This window comes from Miscanthus floridulus, chromosome 6, assembly GCF_019320115.1.
Source record: "Miscanthus floridulus cultivar M001 chromosome 6, ASM1932011v1, whole genome shotgun sequence".
Classification (NCBI taxonomy): Eukaryota; Viridiplantae; Streptophyta; class Magnoliopsida; order Poales; family Poaceae; genus Miscanthus; species Miscanthus floridulus.
In genome coordinates this window covers 74,130,718-74,158,159 of record NC_089585.1, presented here as the reverse complement: position 1 = coordinate 74,158,159, position 27,442 = coordinate 74,130,718, and the positions used below count along the sequence as shown (strand labels likewise).

The 27,442-nt window shown below is 43.9% G+C and overlaps 2 protein-coding genes across 2 annotated transcripts; one reads left to right on the top strand and one right to left on the bottom strand.

The window, feature by feature from the left end:
* Positions 1-10,081: 10,081 nt before the first annotated feature.
* Positions 10,082-12,784, top strand: LOC136456147 (IQ domain-containing protein IQM1-like). Its single transcript, XM_066455925.1, has 4 exons — positions 10,082-11,117; positions 11,215-11,391; positions 11,488-11,820; positions 11,901-12,784. The coding sequence occupies exons 1-4, from the start codon at positions 10,494-10,496 to the stop codon at positions 12,450-12,452; spliced, it is 1,686 nt and encodes a 561-aa protein (XP_066312022.1). The 5' UTR covers positions 10,082-10,493; the 3' UTR covers positions 12,453-12,784.
* Positions 12,785-14,152: 1,368 nt separating this feature from the next.
* Positions 14,153-17,933, bottom strand: LOC136456148 (uncharacterized). The gene is made up of 4 exons (XM_066455926.1): positions 16,029-17,933; positions 14,850-15,046; positions 14,664-14,744; positions 14,153-14,417 (listed from the first exon to the last, which is right to left on the bottom strand). Exons 1-4 carry the CDS (start codon positions 16,141-16,143, stop codon positions 14,247-14,249), a joined length of 564 nt encoding a protein of 187 aa, XP_066312023.1. The 5' UTR covers positions 16,144-17,933; the 3' UTR covers positions 14,153-14,246.
* Positions 17,934-27,442: the final 9,509 nt, after the last annotated feature.

The window sequence follows — 27,442 nt, the reverse complement described above, 5'->3', positions numbered from 1 at the left end:
TGCTGATAACCGAGCACGGCAGCGTGGTTCATGCGGTGCGTGCGCTGACACATCGTAGAGAAGCTTTTGAACAAATTTTACCACGGATACCAATCAGAAATTTCACACATAACAGTTTTGTACCCACATTTATATTTGAAGACAGAAATCAAACGGAGCTGCCGTGTTACCTAGGGAACACTTTATTTCTACAGTCCTGCAACTGCAGTAGTTCTACACTACGCCAGCACTGCTAGTACCAGCACAGCAACCATTTGACGAAAGCCATAACAGCTGGACTTCTGAAGCTCCCGTGCGTCTACGGGTCCACCGATCCAGCCGTCCCAGTCGCGTACGTACTCGGTTAGTCCCTGTTTAGGTTCTAAAAATTTTTAACCTAAGCCTTTGTTTAGTTTCACCATAACTTCTAAAAAGTTGCTACAGTACCTGTCACGTCGAATGTTCGCGGCCCATACATGGAGCATTAAATGTAGACGAAAAGAAAAACTAATTGTACAGTTTGGTGGGAAATTGCGAGACGAACGTTTTGAGCCTAATTAGTCCATGTTTGAACACTATTTACCAAATAAAAACGAACGTGCTACGGTAGCCCCAAAATCCAAATTCCTGAAACTAAACAAGGGCTAAGGTGTCACATCAAATCTTGCGACACATGTATGAAGTACTAAATATAGACGAAAAACAAAACTAATTACACAGTTAAGTAAGAAATCGTAAGACGAAACTTTCGAACCTAATTAGTCTATAATTAGATACTAATTACCAAATATAAACGAAAGTGCTACGGTAGCCAAACAGTACCCAAACCCAAAAAATTTTGGAAACTAAACACGCCCTACTACAGGCCTGTTTGGAGTGCAGAATTTTTTCTCCATTCCTATATTTTTCCTGTAAAATTAAACTAATTTCTGTGAAATTCATACGTTCCAAACATGCCCTGCAACTACTGCTACGAGTCTACCACCACTACGTTGGCCCCATCCCAGTAGTAGCAGCAAATGTTTGACGCAACAGGTCGGAGCGGTTTAACTGCGGGAGACTGGCACTCCGGCGACACGACGTGCGCCCTGACTTCCCGGCCCAAATTCAATGGCGTTCTGGTACGGTAAACCAGCCTCGGCGCCCGTGCCCTGCGCGGATGCCAGAGCCAGACCCAGATGGCAGGCGCGTCTCTCTGGGCGCCGCGGTTTCCGAGGAGCAGCGAGCCTCGCGCAGGCAGGCCAGGGCCAGGCTATCACGGCGGGTCGTTGTCGCGTCACGGATCACGACACAGTACTGCCGCGCAAGATTGGTGGCGCGGTAGTCCCCGCCACATCAACAATCAACTGGTTCAGTCGTCGTCACGTTAGTCCTCTGTCGCGCCACCATGCATGGCGCGGCACAGGCATTTAGCCGCGCCATAGTTTTTAAAAAAAACCGATAGTATTAAATTTAAAATTATATTAAAAAAAAGTTAAAATAAAAAAAATCGCATTATGAAACCTCTATGAAATGAGCTAGGAACGAATAAAGTTTGGCCGGCTAGATATGTAGCCGCTTTATTTACGAGCGAGCGAGATCAAGCCCACCTCCGTGACCGTGATCTTTCGGTCATTGCACGATTCTGATTTAGTTTATGCATGGCATGACCTAGGCTAACTACGACCAGAGAATTCTTTATTATTACTACAAGCGAAACGCAGACAAACCACGGTGTAAAATGGAATGGAGTAGTAATAACCATGCATGGAGTGTCTGACGTCTGACTGTTTTAGGAAGCTACCGGGCGGGCAAAGATCACAAAGAAGAAGTAGAAGATCACAAGCCTGCTGCTATGCAGTATATGGCCTTGTTTAGATCACCTCCAAATTCCAAGTTTTTTCACTCTCTCTCCATCACATCAATTTTTAGCCGTTTGCATGGAGCATTAAATGTAAGTAAAAAAAATAACTAATTACACAGTTTAGTTAGAAATCACGAGATGAATCTTTTGAGCTTAGTTGGTCCACGATTGGACAATATTTACCAAATAAGACGAAAGCGCTACTATTTATCGGGTTGCAATTTTTTGCAATCTAAACATGGCCTATGATCGTTGTCTTTGGGTTAAACTGCAACTATATTTCTTCCCATGTACGTAGTACTATATGTTCTTATTCTATTTTTATCAATTTGTCAAATGAAGTAATGAAAGACAGAAGTCACACGTACGTACCAGCAGTACCACTACCAGTGGGCATTAGTGCGTGGATCAAAAAGTCAATCAATTTTTAATACTAGCCGACTTCCCATCCAATCGAACAATAATATCAATCGTCCGATCCGGTCATCATCACCATTAATACGGGCCATGTTTAGTTCCCCCTATTTCCAGAATTTGGCACTATGCAAAAAGAAGATTCCTCGTCACATCAAACTTGCGGTACATATATGGAGTACTAAATGTTGACGAAATCAAAAACTAATTACACAGTTTGGTTGTACTCTGCGAGACGAACGTTTTGAGCCTAATTAGTTAACGATTGGATAATTATTACCAAATAAAAACAAAATGGTACTGTACCTACAGTGTACCTGTGTTTTGGGCGGCGCCGAATCGGCTGATGAACTAAACGCGGCCACGGTCGACATTCACATCCCAATCGAATTTGATGTGGCTGCTATTTTTCGTTTCCTCATCAGAACCTGGACCTCTGCAATACTCTCTCATCAATGCGGCTGCTGGACTGAAAGAAGGCAGGTCCGGTGGTTCTCCATCTTAAAAACGTACTGCTAGTCAATGTAAAATATAAACAAAATTTACTCTATGAAGAAAACAGTTTCTAGAATTGTCTTAAGATCATTTTTTTATGTTTGATCGAGTTTATAAGAAAGAGTACAAATTTATGACACTAGGTGAGCATATTGTGAAAAATAAATTTTACGATGCGTTTAATGATACTAATTTGATGTTGTAAATCTTGACACTATTTTATATAATTACTCAAACTTTAAAATATTCAACTTAAGACAACTCTAGAAATTAATTTATTTTAATAAGGTATTTTAAAAATTTTAGGTTGTTTTATATTCTGACTATTATAGTAATGGACTAATGGTAGACATACCCCCGAATGCTATTCTTTTAACTAAGTTAAGAGTCCAAAAATTCCTTATAATTTAGAATATGCTACGATACTTTATAGTTTTCAATGGTTTGACATACCAATTTTTTATGACACCAAAAAAGAACGTTATACTTTTTGGAAAAAACGTGATTACAAAATGAATCTATCACATGTGAGCCACTGCAAAAGAAAAGTTTAGCATGCCAAATAAGATGTGTGTAGCAAGTAAGGGGGTGTTGGTTGGGCTCGTCCCAAGAGGCTCCTTCGAAGAAGCTGGAGTCGTTTTGGAGGAGCCATAACGGCTCCGACTCCTCTATTTTTCACTTAAAATGGCTCCTCATACAAAACGTTTTGTAGGGCTCCTCTAGATGAGCCGGAGCCAAAGCCGAGGAGAAGCCCTACCAAACATGCCCTAAACATCTACTTCATCCTAGAATAGAAGGTGTAACTAATTTTTTCTTCAATCCCGTAATACAGGGAGGCCAAGCAGAAGCGAAGGATAGATAAGGCCAACATGAGCCATGGACATCCTAGAATAGAACAACACATATAATGGGACAAAGGGACTACTAGCATGGAATACCTTACATATATAGTCTCGTGCCAAGTTATGGCGCCAACCAAACAACTTTTAAGAATATATGTTGGACTCTTGGGTTCCTATATATCACCTCTACTAGGTCAATGCAAATTATCATAACCTAGCTTGTACAAAATCTATAAAAAATATCAAGCATGACCTAGCACCTCTAGAAAGTATAACTAGGCACCAACATGGAAATCGCGGTGATGTTGCCACATATCATAGATTTTTTTTTACTTCCCTCTTTCCATTTGGTTTGACGGTTTGACTTTGATGGTCTCTGTCACAGAGAAATGTAGCGTTACACCTCTAGTAAATATTTGGACTCGGACATATGCACGTGCATGTAATGTCTTGTAATATTGCGGTACTAGAGAATTTAGAGTCAAAGCACTAATTGCTGGACGAGGTTGCCACTCGCAGACTCAGGACCTGTTTAGATCCCACCTAAAAACAAAAAAATTTCAAGATTTCTCGTCATATCAAATTTTATGGCACATGCATGGAGCATTAAATGTAGGTAAAAAGAATAACTAATTGCACAGTTTGCTTATAATTGGCGAGACGAATCTTTTAAGCCTAAATAGTCTATAATTGGATAATTTTTGCCAAATACAAACGAAAGTGCTACGGTAGCCAAAAGCTAAAAAATTTCGGAACTAAACGCGCCCTCACCAAACAAGATAAGTAAATAAATATTACTATAGATCATAGCAGCCAGCATGACAGGGATAGTTTCTACTATACCATATAAAATTTGAGTTATTGATGGTCATGCCGAGAGATGAAAGCGGATCGGATCAAGTCAGAGCGGATAATGTCTTCTTCATATCCTTCATTTTCATTTGTCGGATCCAGAGTGGAGAGGGTACTACACATATTCAAATGTGAATACAGATTCTTCAAATGTGAGAAATGCTATGCCACTTACATCTGCAAACAATCGAATTTGGGTTATCCATCCATATGAATATTAAAAACTCTTTTCTATATCCTTAAAATTTAGATCGGTGAGATCCTGCTATCGGAGAATTATCTAAACCACTTTCATATCTATCTACCACATGGTCCCCACTCCTACTCTATGAGAGCCACTGTTTTCATTTATTGACAGCACACAGTGATGATTTTGCACTTCACCCCTTAGGTGACATGGAGATTGAGACGATTTCCATGGATCTACTTACCAGGGGCAAATCTAGGATATCATGTCACTATGGTCAAGGACTAAGCAACGGGTTAAAAGACGTGCTGAAAAAGTAATTTGCAGTGGATAAAAGAACTTTTAGTGAGTTTTTAGCAAGTTATCAGGGTTAGCTAACCCCAATGGATACACGTACGTTCGCCCCTGCTGCTTACTCCCTCTGTTCCTTTTTAACGGTTATTTTTAGAGGAGTTAAACATATTCAACTTTTGACTAAACATATACACGGAAATATTAATATTTATGATACACATAATTAGTAAGATAGATTGTTGAATCTATTTTCGCAATAAATTTATTTGAACATACAAGTGTTAACCTAGTTAAATTTAATAAAGTTTATCCAGGACGAATACTTCAGAAGAAACAGGTGTGTGTGTGGGGTGGTATATGTCAACTTGATTTAATAGTGGCCGCGTAGACATTTTCGCTTTTTTCATCCGGAATAGTGTTTTCTGCTCACAAATTTCTCCAGAATTCCTCCAAACCATCCAATTTTCTCCAGAACCATACCATCCGAACGGGACATAAAAAACTTCTAGAACTGAACGCCCAAAAACATCACCACGTGGCATAAAAAAGGAAAATTGTGATGTGTGGAAGAGTGGGAGTGCGCGATCCAATGACAATTGGGAATAATAAAAAAAGTTATATTATTGGCTGAATCTAGTAAAGTGGTAAACAATATTAGTTAATACACTACCCCAGATCTTCACATCACTGTCGGTTCAAAAACCCCCTTCACTGTCAGATTTTAAACCTACAGTTTGACATCACTGTCGGTTCTTATAAACCGACAATGATGTGAACCGACAGTGATGTGGTTTCTAGGAAAACCAAAAAAATTATTAAAAAATAGGGAATTTTTTTAATACCAGAAGAGCCCCAGACAGCCACACGGTCGCGCGTCGCAAGTCACAAGTCATGCGTTTTTTTGCGGACTTCACAGCCACCGGTGCTTGAACCCCTGATCTCCTGCTTCATATCTTCGGCCCCTAACCACTCTACCTACAAGCTGTTTGTGTCCAAATAAGGTTTTCATCCTAGCTATTTTATATTCATCTGATTTTAAAATGAGTATTTGAGACCCTAAACCAATTAAAATAAAAAAGTTGTCAACTACAAAGTTTTATAACTTTTCGAGATCTACAACTTTTATTTTGGTAGTTTCTCTATCCGATGTCGTTTATAAAATTTGAATTTCAAATTTGAGAAATTTAAACGTAGTTTTCCATGACAAGATGATTTCAAATCAAAAAGTTATCAGCTACAAAGTTTCATAATTTTTTGAGATCTACAACTTTTGTTTTTACTGTTTGTCTATCCGAGGTCGTTTAAAAAATTTAAATTTTAAAATTTTTAAAATTCAAACGTAGTTTTCCTTGAGAAGATGATTTTAAATCAAAAAGCTGTCAACTGAGTTTCATAACTTTTTGGGATCTACAACTTTCATTTTAGTAGTTTCTCCACCCAAGGTCGTTTATAAAATTTAAATTTCAAATTTTAGAAATTCAAAAGTAATTTTCCTTGAAAAGATGATTTCAAATCAAAAAGTTGTCAACTACAGAGTTTCATAACTTTTCGAGATCTACAACTTTTATTTTAGTCATTTGATCATTTATTCATCCAACATAGTTGTAGTAACATTATGCACAAATATTACACATCCCTCTTATTGTTTATGAAACTATAAGAGAGATATGTAAATTTTGTGAACAATGTTACTATCACTTTATCGGATGAAGAAATGACTAAAATAAAAGTTGTAGATCTTGATAAGTTCTACAACTTCTATGTTCATAACTTTTTCAGCTGAAATTATTTAGTGTTCCAAAATGACGTTTGAAGTTGCCATTTTTTGAAATTCAAAATTCAAATAGATAAAACACAATCACATGAAAAGATGGATAAAATAATAGTGGTAAGAACACAATAAATTGATAGGGCATGATTTTAGAAATTCTTAGAAAAACATCAAATTTGAAGTTAGTATGAGAGAGAAAGACTAGTTACAAGTTTTAGCTAGAGATTAAAAGGAGAAATCAGAGTTCAACAATTTAAAAATTTAATTTCAAACAGTATTTTTAAGTAGTAAATGATCTCAAATGAAATAGTTTTCAACTACAAAGTTGCATAACTTTTTGAGATCTACAGCTTTTGTTTTGGACGTTTTTTCGTCGAGGCTGTTTGAAAAATTCAAATTTTAAATTTTAGAAATCAAACGTAATTTTTGTTAGATAGATTATTTCAAACGAAAAAATTTGAACATTCAAACGATCTCAAATTAAAAACGTTTGAACAACAAAGTTGTAGATCTCGTCGAGTACTACAACTTTGATATAAAGTTCATCTTCATCATACATCATATGAGAAACTTATGAAGTTTTCTTGTAGCATATCACTGTCGGTTTAAGCCACGAACCGACAGTGATAGTATCAGTGTCGGTTCTTGGCTAAAACCGACAGTGATGACCCAATATCACTGCTGATTCTTGACTAAAACCGACAATGAATACCAGAATATTAGTGTCGGTTGATCCTATTACTGTCTATTTTAATAAAAACCCAACAGTGTGGTCTATCACTGTCGGTTTTTTAAAATCTGACAGTGATGAGACTGATAGTGATGTTCAATTCTATAGTAGTGACATCTAAGGATGTACACATATACTGATGGATGTCCTCTGTATCGTGTTAAAAGATCTACATAATCAGTGAAATATGCTGTGGATTGGTTTATTATAAAAATCGACGTACGAAATCTGATATAGAGAAAAAACAGAAAAGTCCAACCTCTTGTTGGCAGGTTGAAGAGTTTTTTAAGTAGTAGCTGTACGCCTGTACCAAGAAGCAAAGAATCATATACTTGTGCTATAGTATATACGTAACTAAATCAAAATTAATAGACAAGTTGCTCAAGGGGGGCATATGTCAACGCCGTCGTCTCAAACGTGTTATTTATTTTAGTAACTATAAACAAAAAAAAAAGATAGTAGACGTAGGCCGTAGCTGGACATATATAAAATGGTGAAGTGTTTTCCTTAACATATTTTTTAATGAACCAGCACTGGGTGTTCCAATTTTTCTATTAATAGAGAAGAGAGTGAGAAATGCTCATGGAAAGGCCATAAAAAAGAGAGGAAAATAAAAGTATGTACAAAAAAGTTACCCTCTCTCGTACAAAGACGCCAAGGGTTTTCATCCAACTAGGCCCCATATTTTTGCTTAGCTTCTTATACACTAGTACACATAATATTTCTACTAGCGGTATTTTTTATATTTTTACTGGCGTTTTTCCTGATCGTCATTGTGAAAGGCCAGCAAGAATCAGCAAACTTTATTGGCGTCACTTAAGAACTGTCACTATAGAGACTTATATTGGTGCCACTGTAAATTGATTTATAATGGCGGTTTTCGCCACTGTAAATGATTTTTCAAAAATTGCAAATCAGGCTAAAAAAAGCAAAAATATTTTTCTTGTCCGAGGAGGCCCGCAATAGCGAACCACACATGATTTTTCAGCATTTCCTGCATTTTTGCGAGAAAAAATGCGCATACGCGGTTCGCAGGAATCAAACACACAACCTTAGGCCTCGTGCGATACACACCTTACCACTACACCCCAAAGTCACCTATGACTTTTTAGTAAAATAATTCCCTTAGTATTAACTCTACCAGATTTTGAAATTGAGATTTAAAGCCCTAAATGGATTCAAATGAAAAAAAATTCAACTATAGAGTTTTAGATCTCGTCGAGATCCACAACTTTGATGTTGATCGTTTTTCCATCTGAAGTCATTTGAGAAATTCAAAAACAATATATAAATTTTAGAATCGTTAATCTTAAAACATAAAATCGGAGCCCTAAATGATTTCAAATGAAAAGGTAGTCAACTACAAAGTTGTTGATATTTTTTAATACTACAATAGATATTTTTTGAATAATACAAACTTTCATTCAGACCATTTCTCCATCTGATATTATTTAAAAATTCAAAAAAAAATTAATTTATTTGTAGTGGCGCTAGATTAAGAAAACCCATTTTTACTAGCCATTCTCTTATGGCTACCGGCATGATGCCCATAATTTCTTTTTTACTACTGCCAATAAAAAATCGCAAGCATCAGCGAAAATCGATTTTTTACTAGTGATATATTTTTGTAATAATTGAAGTTGTTGATGCTTCTTTGTGTTGGAATATTTGTTGGTTTCACTCCTAGATCTCCCAGGTCATGAGAAGAATGAGGGTCGTCCACTAGTGATGAACTATCTCAGTATGGGTCTAGCGATGAGGAATGAGTTGCGGATAGTAGACGACCCACAAATAGCTAGCGATATTCTCCCAAAACTCGTTGAGCATAGCAGCACTCAGCCATCAAGTGGTGTGCGGTCTCGTTATTGTCATGGCAAAAGGAGCTATTGGAGTCTGTCTCTCTGATCTTATCCCCAACCTTCCACGTAGACTCAAAGCTCAGAGTACCCTGCAGAAGCAGCAGCTGCCCCAACTGACAAAAGGCAACGAAACTCGCGATGGGAGAGGCCTCAAAAGAGTGCATGTGCTTGCTGTCATCATCGCTTTAGCTCTGATAAATGCAGGGAGAAGGGCTGGCTAGCGTTGGCTACGTGTTTTCCAACTTTTTGTCAAAGCCAACAATAGTGTATGCTTGCATTGTTGCTGCCCTAAGCAAAAAAAAATTACATTTTTATGGAACCCAAGGCTTTCAAAAATTCAAATTAGCGTCTTATAGACAGTTGTTGTTGAGCCTAAGATATTGCGCTCTAATATGCCGAGGTTGTCGTGTATTCCGCGGTTGTCCCCAGTTACATGACGTCACAGGCAGACACTACGGTGGGTAACCAAAAAATGGACTTTACTGGGGGCCCCAGCTAGCTGGGCAGCGGTAAACAACGACACCGTGTGTGTGTACTTGTCGACGCATGAGGACGATGACCACACTACACCGTGTTTCTGTGGCTGATCTCTTCAACCATACAAGAGCAGGCCAGGCCAGCCAATGGAAGCCGAGCATCCTTGTCGTCCAGTACGGATATTTGCTGGGAGAAGAAGGCGCACCCACCGACTTCTACTTGCACGCCGCGCTGGGCTCGGCCACTTGCAGCCAAAACAAGGGTGGCCCAAAACTGCTGCGCGCTGACGTGCGAGACTGATGACCCAGGGGAAGGGGAAGACGGGCGGGCTGACGTGCGAGACTAGGCAGGCAGGGACGCGGAGCCTTCGTCGACTCGTCGTCCTTCGGCTTCCCTTCCCCCCGCTCGCGCGGCAACGACCGGTCGCCCGGTCTCCGTCGTCGTCTTCCGCCCCCTCCGCATCCGCAACGCACAACTTGGACTCGTGCACCTCTGCTCCGCTCCGCCGTATAAGCGCCTAGCTAGCTCATGTCTTGTATATATAGGCGCCCCCGTACGCGCTGGGAGTAGCACGGATCAACCAACAACAGCGAGCTGAACCCCCAGAGGCGGCCAGAGCAACCGCACGGCGCACGCAGCTTTAATTTAGTTTCTCCTCATCGTCATCGCAACCGCAGCGCCGTCTCCAGCTCTCCTCCGTCGACGGCGGAACCGTCTCTGCAGCAGGCGCAGCGAGGGAGCCGGCGGGAGATGACTCTGAGGCTGCTCAACACAGAGCGCAACCACCTCCTGTCACCGAGGCCGCAGAGCCCGCGGGATGCCGCCCTGTCGCTGCTGAGGTCACCCAGGGTGTCCTGCAGCAGCCCCAAGCCGAAGGCCGCCAAGATGGCGCACGGCGGCCTGGAGCGCTCGCTCAGCTTCAAGAACTGGGAGGCGGATGCGGCGGCCGCGGCCGCGGCGGCCAGCCGGGGCGGCGGCATCAACGGCGCGCGCCCGGGCACCCTGGCCCTGCAGCAGCAGAGCCCCCGGCGCGTGGTGTCCGTGTCCCCGCAGGCGCAGGCCATGATCGAGTACATCTCCCCTCGCCCTCGCGTGGAGCTGGACCAGGCGGCCACCAAGCTGCAGAAGATCTACAAGGGCCTCCGCACGCGCCGCAACCTCGCCGACGGCGCCATCATCGCCGAGGAGCTGTGGTGGAAGACGGTCGACTCGGTGTACCTCAATATCGAGTCCATCTCCTTCTTCGACGAGGACAAGCAGGAGACCGCCGCGTCGCGGTGGTCCAGAGCCGGCAAGAGGATCGCCAAGGTCGGCAAGGGACTCTCCAAGGACGACAAGGCGCAGAAGCTCGCGCTCCAGCACTGGCTCGAAGCTGTAAGCACTTTTGATCTCCTTCTTCTTTCTTGGATTATTAACCCCAAATCATCTGTTTGTTTGTTTGTTCTCATCATCTCATCCTCTGTTTCTTCAGATTGACCCGCGCCACCGCTACGGCCACAACCTGCACCTCTACTACGACATCTGGTCCGCCAGCTCCAGCTGCGAGCCCTTCTTCTACTGGCTGGATGTCGGCAACGGCAGAGACCTGCATCACCAGAAGTGTCCACGAAGCAAGCTCAGCTCGCAGCTCATCATGTACCTCGGACCAGTACGTGCCCGGTGCCCCTCCTAAACACCCATCCATCCAGCCTTCTCATCCAATCTGAGTATGTATCTGACTGTATGTTGCTTCAATCTCGAGCAGAACGAGAGGGCGGCGTACGAAGTCGTCGTGGAGGAAGGCCGGCTGCTGTACAAGCAGAGCGGAGACCTGGTGAACACGAACGAGGAGTCCAAGTGGATCTTCGTGCTCAGCACCAGCAGGTCGCTGTACGTCGGGCAGAAGCGCAAGGGCAAGTTCCAGCACTCGAGCTTCCTGTCCGGGGCAGCCACCTCGGCCGCCGGCAGGCTGGTCGCCAAGGAGGGCGTCCTCGAGGCTATATGGCCCTACAGCGGCCACTACCTCCCGACCGAGGAGAACTTCAGGGAGTTCATCACCTTCCTGGAGGACAACAACGTCGACCTCGCAAATGTCAAGGTACGCAATGAATCTGTCATCAGTCTGGTCTCATTGATTGCCAAGGAGGGCTTGTTGGCTGACAAAATGTTTATCATCAGCGATGCTCGGTGGACGACGACGAGTACCCGTCGTTCAAGAAGCAGGAGGCGGCTCCAGAAGAGCAGCAGGCGGCCGCCCCAGTGGTCACCGAAGAAGCTGCTGCAGACGCTGAGGCCGTGGAGGACCAACAAGCAGTGGTGGAGCTGCCCGCGGTGGACATCGTGAAGGAGGACACGGCCACGGCCACGGCCACGGACGCCGTCGCGGACGTGGAGCCGCCGAAGATGATGATGGACAGCCGCCGGCCGTCGTTCAAGTGGTCGACGCCGACGGGCGCGCGCATCGGCTGCCTCCAGAACTACCCGGCCGATGTGCAGAGCATGGCCCTGGAGCAGGTGAACCTGTCGCCGAGGGTGGCGGCGGTGGCGCCGTCGCCGAGGCTGCCCATCCCATCGCCGCGCCCCAGCCCCAAGATCAGGCTGTCGCCCAGCCTGCACTACATGGGCTGCCCCACCCCCACGGGCGCCAGGCGCTCGTCGCCCAAGCAGCAATTCATGGGCTTCCACACGGCCGCCGTGGCGCTCACGCTCCCCAAGCACAAGGCCGAGTGATCTGCTGCGAATTCATTGACACCTCGCCGCAGCGCCGTTCTTTCAGCTCGAGGGAGGGTTAACAGTTTTGTTGGTTCGTTGCTTTGTTGTAAACAAACATGTTTTAGGTTGCGTTCTCTGATCGGGTACCATTCTTTTGTACTACTACGTTTCTTCACCATCGTCTTTTGACCTGAGGTGAGGTGCACACCCTCTGCGTGCACACTACTGTATGTACAATTCTAAGCTACAGGCTGCAAGGCCTGTGTCTGTAACCTGAACCTGCAGTTTTCTCAGAGAAATGTAGCACTGACTGCAGGATCCTTTTTGAATAAAAGAATTTGTTATGAATACGAGGATCGTGGCGTTAACTGCACAAGAATTCGTGCTTTCATTCTCCTGTACGTGTTTTCTGCTACAAATCTTTGAGCTGGATGCTTGGATTGTTACATTACATCTGAGTTTTGTGCATAAATAAAGATGAAATTACATACAGCAGTCCTAAAAGGCAAAGGTGAACAAATGTCAAATCTTGTCAAAAGCTAAAAAGGCAAAGGTGAACGAAGCAGAATTGTGTTTGGCTGGTATTAAAGCCAACTGAAGCTGTTTTATTATGAGAGAAAAATACTGTAGATTCTAGTTGGTAAGCCGGCTAATTAGTTCAAACAAACGGGGGAAATCTGCAAGGAAAAAGGACAGGCGACGAAACCGGCGTCGGATGCATGTTTCTGACCTTTTTTCGTTCTCTTCGTCTGATGTTTCGCTTCTTGGAGATGGAATTCTGCTTCGTTCTGAGTACAGCTTGCGTTTTGACCTGCGAGAGGCCACAGGTCCAACTTCTGAGGAACCGGTGCCCATAAGATATGGCTAAAAGTATAGTTAGCTAATTTATTGTGAGAAAAAAATATTGTTTATTGACTAAAAAATATAGTTTATAAGTAAGCAATCAAGGTGCAGAGCCCAAGGGAGCTATATATATATTATATCACAAGTCTCCTTTCCGTGTCTGGTGCAAGTGCAACTTGTTCTAGTTGCATCTGATCAGTCTGTTTACTAGTTGGTTTCTGGGCTAAAAAGCTCGATTGATGTTGATTTATTGTGAGAAGAAAATACTGTATCATAACTGATAGGGGCTCTTGCGTTTGTACCCTTATTTTGTATCGAAATTGTGATTTTGCCCCTATTTTTTTGACTTTGTGAATTTACCCCTACTGTGCCGTTCACGAAGCACCGGTTTGCCCCTGCTCCGTCATCCACCCCTAACGGTGTTAAACTTTGTACAAAAGGACATGAATGCCCATGCGATTTTGCCCCTATTTGTTATGCCTAATTGTGATTTTACCCTGATTTAGAATTAGACTTTTTTATTATATGCTAACAATTAATTAAATTTGGTCAAACATATTTGGCATAACTTACAATTATTTAAACTCAGATTTAATATCGATAAATATTCAAAATTTTGGGACCAAAACGTTCATAATGATGACAGATGTAACAAGCCGTGTACACGAGCCGACAGGTCGGCCCCGTGGTGGCTCCTTGCCGTCGGCGCGGGCGTGGGAGGGCGACAACTCCGGGTCGTAGGCAGCACCAGCACGAGGGAGGAGGAGCGGCGCTATCCGACAGAGATATATACCAAACTGGTAGAGTTATATACCAAGAATTCGATCTCTGCCCTTGAACCAAACTAGTAGAGTTATATACTAAGAATAAATTTGATTAGGGTCGCCTAAAATTTTTACATGCAAAATTCAGAGAAATTTGGCAAAGAACAGAGCTACTCCAATCAAACACAAGGCTCTGCTGAACTCGTTAGCTGGCTGCTCTGCTGGCCTGAAGAAACAGCGGCGCCGGCGGGAACTGCACAGCGGGCGGGGACGGAGCTCCGTGGGTGGCCGGGGATCCAAGGGAAACTGTAAACCACCAACCTGAACAGCTCCTTCTTTCATGGACACGGTAAAGGTGTTGCCACTCCCTTTTTTGCTGCAAGTGCAATTCAAAGCTGAGTCAGAACTGGAAACCAAAATGCACTTACGCACAATAATTTGTACAGCCTTGTACACCCTGTCTTATGTGAAACTATTGTAGCCTTAGCTAATTGCTTGTGAAGCATAATTATTTCAAGGTACTCTAAGCACATGACCACTTTGCACAGGCACATATAAGAGTGTGGTGAATCAATACATGAAAACCTATGAATCATGTGCCCAGAATGGTTGTAAAACAAACCTGGTTGTCAAGCTGCACATTGAGAGCATCAATACTGGTTATGGTCCCATCATTTCCAGCTTCCTGAACAACTGCTTCTAACTGCCACAAGAACCATTGATGGTATAGTTTTACATGAACATATAAGAAAGTTGACGCAGCGTACATAGCATCAGATTGAACTATACAAAGCAAGCTATCACATACCAGCCCCTTGTAGTATGCAACTTGTGGCACAGAATACTTTGTTCCGAGCTTCGATTCTTCATCGGCAATGTTATTCACTACTCCATAGTACACCATTCCATCATACTGGTTCATGCATGCTCGCAACTCAAACTGCAGGTATGCTAACTCCTTGTTGAGCTTGAGAAGTGTATCGTTGAACAGCTGATGATGAGTAGCTGCAAGCCATGGGACAGGCTTATTGTTTGACCATCCATGAAACAGTAAAGTCTGGAAGCCAAGAGCAGTGTCCACTTTTAATACTAGAGGCTACATGCATGGAAGTACTCAAATGGTGAGTTTTTACAGCAACTAGGAATAATAACAGCAGGATCAGACTTGTAAACACCACACAGCATCGCATAACGAAACTAGGATGCAACCAACCATGCTTTTATTTAGATTTCATCAGAACCCACCAATTAGATAGCTAAAGATGCATATACCACATTTTGGAGAAAACGCACTAGCGACAGAGCAGGTTGGGTTGCTATAGGAGCATTTCTCTGAGTAATTTTTGTCGCAAGTAGATATAAGTTTGATCCCACTCGGCCAAATCCTCACTTAACCAGTCTTCCATAACTTGTCCTAGATACATACATGTACATGGTTTGGCCAATCAACCGGACCTCAGCCAAAATACAGATAACTGGAACTCTTCTTCTACCTAGGCTAAAATAAAGTTGGGTTCACAGTCAGGTAAGGTTATTGTTAAAGACAGCCAGACGATGCAAGTATGCAGTGATTATGAATTTATGATAGGCTTATTGTTTGATCATACAAGAAAGAGTAAAAACTGAAAGCAAATATCAGTATCCATTGTAATGCCAGATTCTAGAGTGCACATCAGTACTAAAAAAAGCAGGAATCAAGGACAATAACAGTAGGATCGGAGTCGCAAACAACAGGCAGCATGGCATAACAAAACTAGGATACAGCATACAGCCAACCACGCTCGTATTCAAATTTCATCAAAACACCACCAGTTAGACAGATAAGATGCATACACAACATTCCAAAGGAAAAGCAGTAGCGGCACAGCAACAGTCCGGTTGATCTACTAGAGGAGCATTTCGTCGTGCAGCTGGGCTGCCGCGAGCGGAGATAATAATAAGACATATGGATGGCCGTGGCCCGTGGGCGAGCAGGCAGATGGCGTACCGGGGTTCTTGCCGGAGATGGCGGCGAAGACGGCGCGGAAGTCGCGGTCGGAGAGCGGGCCCCAGGTGAGCAGCGCCTGCAGCAGGGTGTGGTGCCGCCACGACAGCGGCGCCATGCCCTCTCGCTCGCTCAGCAACCGGCGTCGTCGGGGTCCGGCAACGGGAACGCAAATCGGGGACCTAACCTACTCCGCCGCGGGATGGGAGACGAGAGGTCGGAGTGAGGGAGGGATGAGGAGAGGGCGGCGGCGCCTGGGGTGGAGGGCGCGCCTGGAGGAGGGTGGCAGCGCCTGGGGTGGAGAGCACCTCGCGCTCGCCGGAGGAAGCCGCCTGGAGAGAAGCTCGCCGGAGGAAGCTCGCGCTCGCGTGGAGGGGAGCTCGCCGGAGGAAGCTCGCGCAACCCTAGCCGGCAACGCCGGGACGAGCGGGCGCCGGAGTGTGGCGGAGGGAGGAGGAGACGCGCCGGGGGGAGCGGGAAGGAGGGAGGATGAGCCACGCCGGGGGGAGGGGGAAGGAGGGAGGAGGAGCTGCGCCGCTGCCGGCAGCTGCGCCTCTGCCAGGCCGCGAAACCATGTGCGGGCCGCGACTTGTCGTCGGAACGGGTGAGAAAGGAGAAAGGGACGGAGGGTATCATTGTCTTTTCATACAGGTGTCTTTTCTTTTTTTTTCTTTTTTTTTGCCATTTAATCCAAGCATTTTAGACGGTGTTACAAAACAGGGGTAGACGGAAGCTTCGTTTAAAAAAAGCGAGGGTAAAATCACAAAGTTAAAAAAAGAGGGACAAAATCACAATTGAAGTACTGGACAAGGGTAAGAACGCAATTCTCCCTAACTAATAAATTCTGGCTGAAACCAACAAACAAACATGCTGAATTTTTGGAGCATGACATTTCTGAAACTAGGGGAGCTGTAGTAGACGTAGAGCTCCTGTTCCATGGTCTCATAGTGTGGTGTCTGCGGATTGGACACTTTTAGGCAATTAATTAATTAGGATATTGGATATCAGTGAAGTCAATTTTTCAACCATTGACAATCCGATTTTCATCCTCATACTACAAAACCAAATACTAAGCACTCTCTAACTATCGAAAAGTGGATGAGACATAGCCCCACAACAATTTCACGTTGGTTTTCATCCCACGTGGTATTGGTTTTGACACGTTGGCTAATGCTTTCAAAATTGAAGGCTAAAGCCTAACTGTTCATGACAGCCGGAGGTTGAAAATAGAATTATGTTACACCTGCAAACTTTTTTTTGTATTATTTCTTTACGTCCATTTAGATTTGGTCTAAGCAAACTTATTTTTTTACTTTTGACAATGAATGTCTAAAATCGTAAAAATGAATTTCTTTATACGATTTTGGTGAATACAAAACTGATGCTATTAGACTTACATTTAGAATTACTAATGATTTTTATTTATATCAATATGAATCTAATGCTACTTTGATCGACAATATAGAATCTATTCTATATAAATTACAATCATAAGTATTTTTTCATACGCGTCATTGGCAGATTGTTGTTGGTTTATGTATGATTTTGGATATTCATTATCAAAAGTAATAAAACTTCTACTACCTACAATGAATCTAAATGGACTTTAAAAATTGCATTCGACAAAATAGATGTAACACGATTCTAATATTCGATTAAGGTGAAGCATAGATTTCAACCTCTAATGATTATGACATTTCAACTTTTAACCTTCAATTTTGAAACCATTAGCTGACTGTCACAATTGCTCTACGCAAGCGACAAAATATGAGTGGAGTCCCTCAGGGGTTGTGTTTTGTCCTAAATCAATAGTTAGGGACTGTCCAATGTCTAGTTTTTTAGTTTATTGTTGAAAATCAAACTAGTTAAAAGCCCAAAAATAGAGTTTACCCTTATGATAGTTTATATATATTTATTATCTTATTTGCTAGTCTATGAGGCCTCATTTTAGACTTTGTATACAGGGCCGGCCCCTGGATCCAATCGCGCGCGGAAAGATGCGCGCGTATCTAATAACCCATCTAAAGCTGGAAATGATGTAGGGAAAAATTAAGAAGAAAGAGGGTCTGTATTATATATGTTTCCGGCAAGGAAACCTTGGACTGAGATTTGAAAAGAAATGACATTGAGTTTTGAGGATACAGTGAGCTTTGACGATGTTTCCTAACGACACTGTAAAATTTTGTTCCCGTACTACTAGGCACCTACTACTCCCAGTTTTTTCGCGTTAAGACTTAAGACCACGGTGACTCCATACTGCAAAGTCTCATTTCGTACGAGGTCGAGTCATTTTCGGTTCCAGTTTTGAACGTTTCAGAAATCACGTTTGACCACAAGGGTAATCAGTGTGTGTGTGGATACGCGTCGTCTGGTTGGCACGAGCGCCACCCGTGCCGTCGCAGGCCGGGACAATGCAAAGATGAGGAAGGAGGCTACGAGAAGCGGTCCAAGTCTTGGCAAGTCGCCTCGAGCTTTGTTGGGATTGCCTGCAACGTACGTCATCGGATACGGTCTCGACGTGTCGAGAGCAGGTAGATCGCCTGATGCACACGCGTCCGCCGCATGCGCGTTCATAAACACGTGCCCAAGACATCCCGCGCCATTTTCACTTTAATAAATAAATATATATGACTACGGACTGATTTTGGAGTATCAGGACGTTTTCAGTGTTACCCTGTTAGGGATGTACATGCTTACATGGGATGGGACTGCTGTAGAAAGTTTATGCTCTAGTTTTATGGACACTGCTAGCCGCTGCCCACGCACGCAGAAGCAAGTGCACCCGCGCACTCTTTCTCTCTCCCTTATCTTGTACCCGTGTCTCGCCCAAACCCGCGTCTCTCCCGACACCGGCATCGCCTTCAATGCCTCTGGCGTCGCCTTCCCCGCTCCCTCCTTACCACGGCCGGCTCCGGTGAGTGCCCCGCTTCCACCACCTCCCACTGCCCCGGCGCCCACCGCCCCGCCGGCGGCAGTAGGGCCCGCGGCCATGGAGCTCCGACGAAACCCTACCGTCGGCGGCGACCACCTTATTCCCCTCCCCCCCCCCGCCCCCTCCCGCATGCGGCAATGATGAACTCCGGCCATGGCGCTCTCGCTCGGACCTGGCCCTGCCGCTGCCGCCGCCGCCAGCTCCCTTAAACCGCCCGTCGACCATCTCCACCGTCTGGCCTACCTTCCTCCCCTGGCCGGCCATTCTATAGCCCACCGGAGTTAGCTTCTTCTCCATCTCCGGTGACCTCCTCCTCGCTGGAACCCTAGGCGGTGGCATCTTCATCTCCGACGCACTGATGGACGATGACGGGTGATGGACGGCGACGACGGGTGCGGGTGAGGCTAAAGCAGCGACGGGCATGGGTGTGGCCTCCGACGACGTGGGCACGGGCACTGGGCGTTGCCTCTGGCAGGCACAGGCAGGCCATCAGAGTGCGCATCGGACGACAGGCAGTGTGCGCACGCCTCCATCGGATGACAAGCAGTGTGCGCACGCCAAACGGTGACTTCCTGCACGCTCCGAAAATAGTATTTTCGTAGTTTTATATACACTAATTTTCGGTATTATTAGCGTCAGGATGTTCGGAGCCGCTCCAAAGTATCAGACACCTCCGGTCCTTCGCGCGGGAGACCGCATCATACGCGAAAGGAGCCTGCGCCGTCTGTTTTCACGCGCCCCACCGCGTGGACCCCACGCTATGTACCGCCCTACCATCACGCTTGCTCTATTTCACTTGGCCACCGTGCTCGCATGCAACGTGGATCCCAGTCACCTACCCCCACCTGTGGATGTTGCACTATAGATGCGTCTGCTAGCCTTAGCGCCTGCACAGTGACCCACGGCGACGCCCCAGCAGCTGCAGCAGGCGGCTACGATAGGTGGGTTCCGTTGCAACATGTGCAACACCGGATCTACCTTTACAACATCTAGATAAAATACTTGCCACATACATCTGAAGCACTTGCACAACACCTGGAAAAAACTTGAAAACACATGTGTAGCCATTGCAAAAACAAATGCAACGTCCATATCAAACATTTGCAACATACATGTATATGCAACATCTAGATCTACATTTGTAACATCCAGATGAAACACTTACAACATACGTTTGAAATAGATGAAACATTTGGAACATACACTTGAAACATACGTGTATAATCATTGCAATATGTGCAACATCGATATAAAATATTTGCAACATACCTCTGAAATATTTGAAACATACGCTTGCAACATGCACTTTTAGCGCAATGTCTCTTTGCAGTTTGGACGAATGGAGGCTCGTCGTTGGTGCGAAGGCCAGCGGTGACGCATGGAGCTCGATTGCCGGTGCAGCAGCCACATGAGCAACTCGTCGGCGGGGTGGCGTCACTTGAAGATCCTCCCCTAGTTTGCTTGCTATAGTATCCGTCGTGGAGGCTCACTAGCTCGGTGGAGCAGCCAGGTGAGCGGGCAGCGTGGTGGAGGCGGGCAGCACAGTGGAGCAAGCAGACGGCGCAGTAGCGAATGGGGAAGTTTCTAGGAAGCCACGTCCGTCTGTCCATCCGAACGCCTTGACCTTAGCATTACCGTTTAATTTTAGAGACAGTCATGCCAAAAGCCTAAAGAAACTCAATTATTCTCTTCTTCTCTCTTTTTAATAACACATTGTTGTATTAATCGAGTAGCGCATGAACTTGCTTCGATAGGAAGTATGTGCACTAAGGGTATGCCCTCTGTGATGGCCGGAGTACCTGACTGTATTTTGCACTTGGTGTCCAGCGATTCTGCTGGTGTGGTTGATTAATAGAATGCAAATTCCTCTAAAAAATGTTTATGTGGCAGTTTATTAGATGCAAATAAAATTCTAATAAAACTCCTACTAAAATTGGCCAGGGCCCCAGGTGCGGGCTACGACACATGGGCAAATGACCTGCCCCGCGCCACGATGTAGCCGCTGCCGGTGCCGTCGCCTCACCGTCACGTCTGCGCTTCTCTCTGCACCTCTACGCCGCTGCTGGCCTGGTTCGAGGCTGCCACTACCACGTGAAGGGTCGAGATGGCGACTAGAGGGGGGTGAATAGTCTTTTCTATGACTTAATCGTGTCGGCTAACCGATACAAATGCGGAATTAAAACTATCGGTCTAGCCAAGACTATACCCCACTATATATGTTCACTAGCACCTTGCAAAGATAATAATTATGCAACAAAGGTGCTGGGCTAGTTAGAGCTCTCCCAAACAATTCTAGGAGCAAGGTTACACAGACCTATGCCACTAGTACTTTAAGCAACAAGGGAGCTCCTACACATGCTAGTAAGCAAAAGCACAAAGCTAACTAAGCTCACTAGCAATGCTCAATAACAAGGCAACCAATGCCTAATTAGAGAGTGCAAATACTTAGCTACACAAACTAAGCAATGTGACTAACAAGGTTACTAAAACCAAATTAGCCACGCAAGGGAGCTACTTCTATGCTACACAAGCAAGAAGGTAATTAGCAAGCTACGCAAGCTATCTAATTACAAGAGCAACTACACAAGCTTAATATGTATAAAAGTAATTGCAAGCTTGTGTAATGGGGATGCAAACCAACGGGAAGAACAAGGTTGACACGATGATTTTTCTCCCGAGGTTCACGTGTTTGCCATCACGCTAGTCCCCGTTGTGTCGACCGCTCACTTGGTGGTTCGGCGGCTAATTAGCATCACCCGCTAAGCCCGCATGTCGGGCGCCGCAAGAACCTACCCCTTGAGTGAGGGTAGCTCAATGACACGCTTTACTAGAGTTGCTCTTCGCGGCTCCCGCGGGGCAAGCACAATGCCCCTCACAAGCACTTCTCCGGAGTGCCGCACAAGCTTCTTGCGCGCTTTGACGGAGACCACCACCAAGCCGTCTAGGAGGTGGCAACCTCCAAGAGTAACAAGCACCACCGGCTTGCAACTCGATCACCTAGTGCCACTCGATGCAACCTCACGATGCAATCGCACTAGAATCACTCACTCACACAATCGAATGATCACTATCAAGTATGTGTGTGATGGAGGGCTCCCAAGCACTCACAAGCATGGACACTAAGTCCCTTGAGGTGCTCCGCACCAGCCATGGCCGAGGGCCACTTCTATTTATAGCCCCAAGGGCTAAACTAGCCGTTACCCCTTCACTGGGCAACGGTCGGGCCGACCGGACGCTCCGGTCGTGTTGACCGGACGCTGGACCTCAGCATCCGGTCGCCCACAGACGACCATGTGTCCCGGTTCCAACGGTCACTTAACCTGACCGGACGCAGCAGCTTCAACTGACCGGACGCTGAACCCCCAGCGTCCAGTCGTTTCCAGTAAGCTCCCGAGCATGACCGGATGTGTCCGGTCGAACACGATCGGACGCAGCCAGCGTCTGGTCACACTCCAGCTACTGCATCACCGTACGTCAGCCTGACCGGATGTAGCCTTCCAGCGTCTGGTGTATTCAGATCCAGCGTCCAGTCAGTTGACCGACGCCGGCATCTTCACGACCAACTCGTTTTCACTTCTAACTTCTTCACCCTTGCACCAATGTGCTAACCACCAAGAATTTGCATCTGGCGCAATAGAAAATAGACATTCCATTTTCCCGAAAGCGCCGAATCCAGCCTCGCAAAGGCGGGATTCGGCGCTTTTGGGAAAATAGAATGTCTATTTTCTATTGCGCCGGATGCAAATTCTTGGTGGTTAGCACATTGGTGCAAGGGTGAAGAACGGCGGGAGGGAGAGAGGGACCCAAACCCATCTCACCCCTACAAACACCACCTCCTTTGTAAATGTGCCAACACCACCAAGTGTACACCACCATGTGTAAGTGTGTTAGCATTTTCACAATCATTTCCCAAAGGATGTTAGCCACTCAACTTGCCACGCCACTCGATCCTAGCGACAATGCAAAGTTAGATCACTCAAGTGGCACTAGATGACCGATATGCAAACAAGTTTGCCCCTCTTGATAGTACGGCCATCTATCCTAAACCCGGTCATAAACTTCTCTACACACCTATGACCGGTGAAATGAAATGCCCTAGGTTATACCTTTGCCTTGCGCATTCCATTCCATCTCCTTCAAAGTCGATGCAACACATGCACCAACACGATCAACAATGATATGATCCACTTCATATCATCACATGATCATATTGGTTCATCGATCTTGACTCTACTTGCTCTTCACCGTTGCCATCGTCCATCGGTGCCAAGTCTTGCTCAAGCTTCACCGCCACGCGGTCCATCACTCCAAAGCCTTCGACTTGCCCTTCACGCTTGCAACCGGTCCATCAAGCCAAGTCTTGTCTTGATCTTCTCCACCTTGATCACATGACTCAATGTCATGTCTCATGTGCGTTTAAGCTCCTTCATCATCACATGTGTGAGCTTTGCAACATCTCCAAGCCATTTTCACCTTCATGGCATATGTTGCTCACACACATGTACCTGTGGACTAATCACCTGTGTATCTCACATAAACACAATTAGTCCACCTAGGTTGTCACTCAATTACCAAAACCAAACAAGGACCTTTCAATCTCCCCCTTTTTGGTAATTGATGACAACTCTACAAAGATATGGAAATTAAGCTCTTTTGGATTCATGTTGCTTGCCCAAGCAATTTTACCATGTGTAAATGATTTTGGACAAGTACCACAAACCCGAAATGGTAGTATTAGCTCCCCCTACATATGTGCTAGAGTATTTAATTTGAAGCTTGCATATATGCATAGATTGAAATTGTGGGAGAGTAAATACTACAAAATGATGCTAAGGTGTATAGAATAAACCTTTGAAGTGTGATACCAATTGAAGTTGCACTTTGAAGTTCATCCTTAGCACCATGGTTAGCTAGGCAACACTTGGAAATGAAAGCACTAGATACCTCATGAGATCAATATTAAAATTAAGGTACTAGCTATATTTGAAAAACATACCAAGTGTCTAGCTATCATCCTATGCATGCTAGTTATCAAATCATCATCCAAGTTCTACAACTAGCATACACCACACAAGCATGCATATTGAATTTAAAAGCTTATGCAATGCAAACAAGCACATGAATATGCATATATCAAATGCAATCAATCAAAGTTCATGAGCTTGCTCCCCCTACTTGTGTGCTTCTCTTGTCCAAGAATTTTGATCCATCTCTTTTCTTCAATGTTGCTCCCTCTTTGTCCATGTCCATGTCCAACCTCTTTCATGTCTTATCTTCTTATCTCTCCCCCTTTGTACAATCTCTCCCCAAGCTTCATATCTTTGTACAATCTCTCCCCCTTTGTCATCAATTTCCATAAAAGGTGTGTTTCTTATTGATGCAAAGGTATGCTCTTTGGGGTAGATGGTTGAGACTTGCATTTTTGATGGACATTACTTGAATATTGGAATGACACCACAAGTAGATACCATTTAGAATTTGCAACTTGTACTGCTTGTATCTTATCATTCTTATGCATGGGTCATCCATTTTATTTCACTTAAGCTCTTGTAGGTGAGGGATGCATTCTTCATTTGATGATCACTTAAAGTTGAGGATCACTTATGGAACCATCATCTTGCATGATTGATACTATGTATAGATACCACTTGTAGGAAGTGAATATCATTTGAAAGAATCTTCTAGTATGGAACCACTTATTTGATTTATCAATAAAGACCATTTCTTGAACATTTGCTATCTTCATGAGTACCACTTATAGGATATCACTTGTGAGTTGAAACATACAAACTAGATATCCATTTGCATTGTTGTCTTGTGCTTGTACTCTTATCACTATCATGAGCTTCTTATGTGACTTGAACTAAATTGATTTGCTTAAGCTTTCAAGTCCGGTTTGAACCAATGACAAGCTTCTTCACACCTCTTGCAAGGGTTATCTTGCCAATGTTGTACTTGTCACTTGTTAGCAATCCAAATTAAGTCAAGTTCTTGGGTTTACTAGCTCATGAACAAATTCATATACTAACCACTAGATCAAGTAATTATTCAAGCAATAGTGGTAGGCCATGAATTTAAAACATTTCATTTGTTATGCATGATCCTATGAAGCATGTACTATATGCACTAACCGCATACTAGTAAGGGATGAAATGATCATGCACATTACAATGATATCTTTGCTATGTTGGAGTAGAGGATAGTCACATAGATTCCAATTCATTACTCCAATAGCAATGTGAAGTCCAATTATAAGCTTGGTGAAGACCAATAGATACCAATTTGAGTTCCATTCTTCACCCATATGAAATGAATACCACTTATGATCAAGTGCACTTTCTTGTTGTGGTTGACTTGCTTTATCTTTTGATCTTTGCTTGCATAAGAGCATCAATTTGAGAATACCACTTGAAATATCATGACTAGCTCTCTTTTGGGTGTTGCTTGCTTTTCTTGATCAACCCTTTTGATTTCTTCAACTAAGCATCTTAAATGTTCCTCGGATCACCACTTCCATGTTAGCCTTCCAAGTACCACACTTGGTTTACCTACACATAGGCGGCAAGCCCCTACACTAGGGAGAAGTGACCTCTCTCCAAGAACCATTCTTGATACTTACTTGAAATAACTTGATTGATTGATCCAAGTGATGGACTTAACTTGATGAGTAACCTTGATTCCTTATTTAAGTCCTTTTCTTTCTACTTGTTTAAGTCCTTTTCTTTCTACCAAATGATCTCCAATCACAACTAGAACTTAAACTTTATCTTCATCTTGAATTTGATCTTGATCTTCTAATTTGAGTACCAAAAGTGTGCAAAGTACACTTCTCAATCAAATGGCCTTGTACTCATATCTTGTCATGCTTCTAGATCATTTCAAAACCAAATTTAGGTACCTCAAACACTTGTAAACATATTTCTAACTTGAGGACCTTTCAATCAAAGTGACTCTAGATCAATCCAATACTTGTCACTTTTATGGCAGATTCTGTACTCTCCAAAGAACTAAGCATATTTCTCAAAGTACAAATCCAAATACCATGAAATTTGGTGGAGATGAGCTTCACTAAGTTATCTAGCAGCCATAAAAAATTTAGCTTCATTTGATCTCATATGGACTGCTAAATTTTAATTCTTCCACCACTACTACATGCTGAAAACTGCTGCACTATAGCTGACAAGAACCACTCCAAAACCGAAGCATTTCTTATCCAATTTTCATGAAATTTCTACAGCATCTTATACCATAAGTCTAGAGCATGTACACCAATTTTCATGCCAATCCAATAAGTTTTCAATACTCAAACATGGCTATGATCACAGCTAGCTCAGATTTTGAATATAGGACAGATTTCAAGCAATTGAGCTATACTTCATCAAATATGAATCAAACTTGATACTAACTTGTTTGAATACTTCCATAAGACATATATCCATTCAAATCACTTACTAAATGTCATCTCATGAATTTATCCAACACAAATCAATCCAAACTTGATTACTAAGCAATTATCCATTCAATCATCTTATAGCAAGCAACATTGCATATTTATCTAATTCAATCAGCTCATATGCACCCAAATGAAATGATCAACTAGAGATATACCTTGGTTAGCTCATGATCATCCAACTAGCAAGCTTCCACTCAATTATTTGCAAGTCATCAACTATTCCAATAAATCACCACAACTTGAAATTTACACTTGTATGTTGTAGCATATTTGGACTTCACTTAATTTGTCATGGCATTGGGATTGGATGTGCACTAAGCTTCATATCTTGATTCAACATATGATGATTACTATGAAGACAATTGAATCAAGCTTCCAATGCCAATGGTACCTACACACATTCATCCACTTTTTGATGGTACCCAAACAACTTTGGGTCCTCTCAAGTTAGGAGCAACATACTTAGGCAACGCCTTAGTATGAGTAGCGGGATGTTTTGCAATAGCGACCATAGAGATACCATCACCATCCTTTCTAAGCATATCATGATCATCAATTGAAATAGGCTTAGAAATTTTACCTAGGGGACATGAATGTGCCATGTGTCCCCTTTCCCGGCATGAGTAGCACTTTCTCTTTGATTGAGCCTTCTCTTCCTTGCTCATGTGGTGCTTCTCATTGCCTTGCCTCTTATGGATTGCTTGAGCCTTCTTCTCAAGCTTGTTAGGACACTTAGAGGCAAAGTGTCCCGTACTTCCACACTTAAAGCACTTGATGTGAGCATAGACTTTCTTCTCATTGTCATTCTTGCTCATCATCTTGGCATCTTGAGTTTGCATTGGATGCCTTGCCTTTCCACCCCTTCTTGTTTTCTTCTTCTTGATCATCAAATCATCACCATCATGTTGGTTGATCTTGATTTGCTCTTAGGGTGTCTTCTCTTGCTCAACTTGTGGCTTTGGTTGAGGCTTCACTTGTTGCTTCACCAATTGCTTGGTTGGGCACATTGAGGTAAGATGACCCCAAGTGCGG

What these genes read in the sequence shown, in the direction of transcription:
- LOC136456147 (XM_066455925.1), top strand. Translation starts at nt 10,494, where the DNA reads ATGACTCTGAGGCTGCTCAACACAGAGCGCAACCACCTCCTGTCACCG. An exon ending in TCCAGCACTGGCTCGAAGCT is followed by an intron (nt 11,118 to 11,214) that starts GTAAGCACTTTT and finishes CTGTTTCTTCAG; the next exon opens with ATTGACCCGCGCCACCGCTA. An exon ending in TCGACCTCGCAAATGTCAAG is followed by an intron (nt 11,821 to 11,900) that starts GTACGCAATGAA and finishes GTTTATCATCAG; the next exon opens with CGATGCTCGGTGGACGACGA.
- LOC136456148 (XM_066455926.1), bottom strand. Translation starts at nt 16,143, where the DNA reads ATGGCGCCGCTGTCGTGGCGGCACCACACCCTGCTGCAGGCGCTGCTC. An exon ending in CATCTCCGGCAAGAACCCCG is followed by an intron (nt 15,047 to 16,028) that starts GTACGCCATCTG and finishes CATGGCTTGCAG; the next exon opens with CTACTCATCATCAGCTGTTC. An exon ending in TTGCATACTACAAGGGGCTG is followed by an intron (nt 14,745 to 14,849) that starts GTATGTGATAGC and finishes TTCTTGTGGCAG; the next exon opens with TTAGAAGCAGTTGTTCAGGA.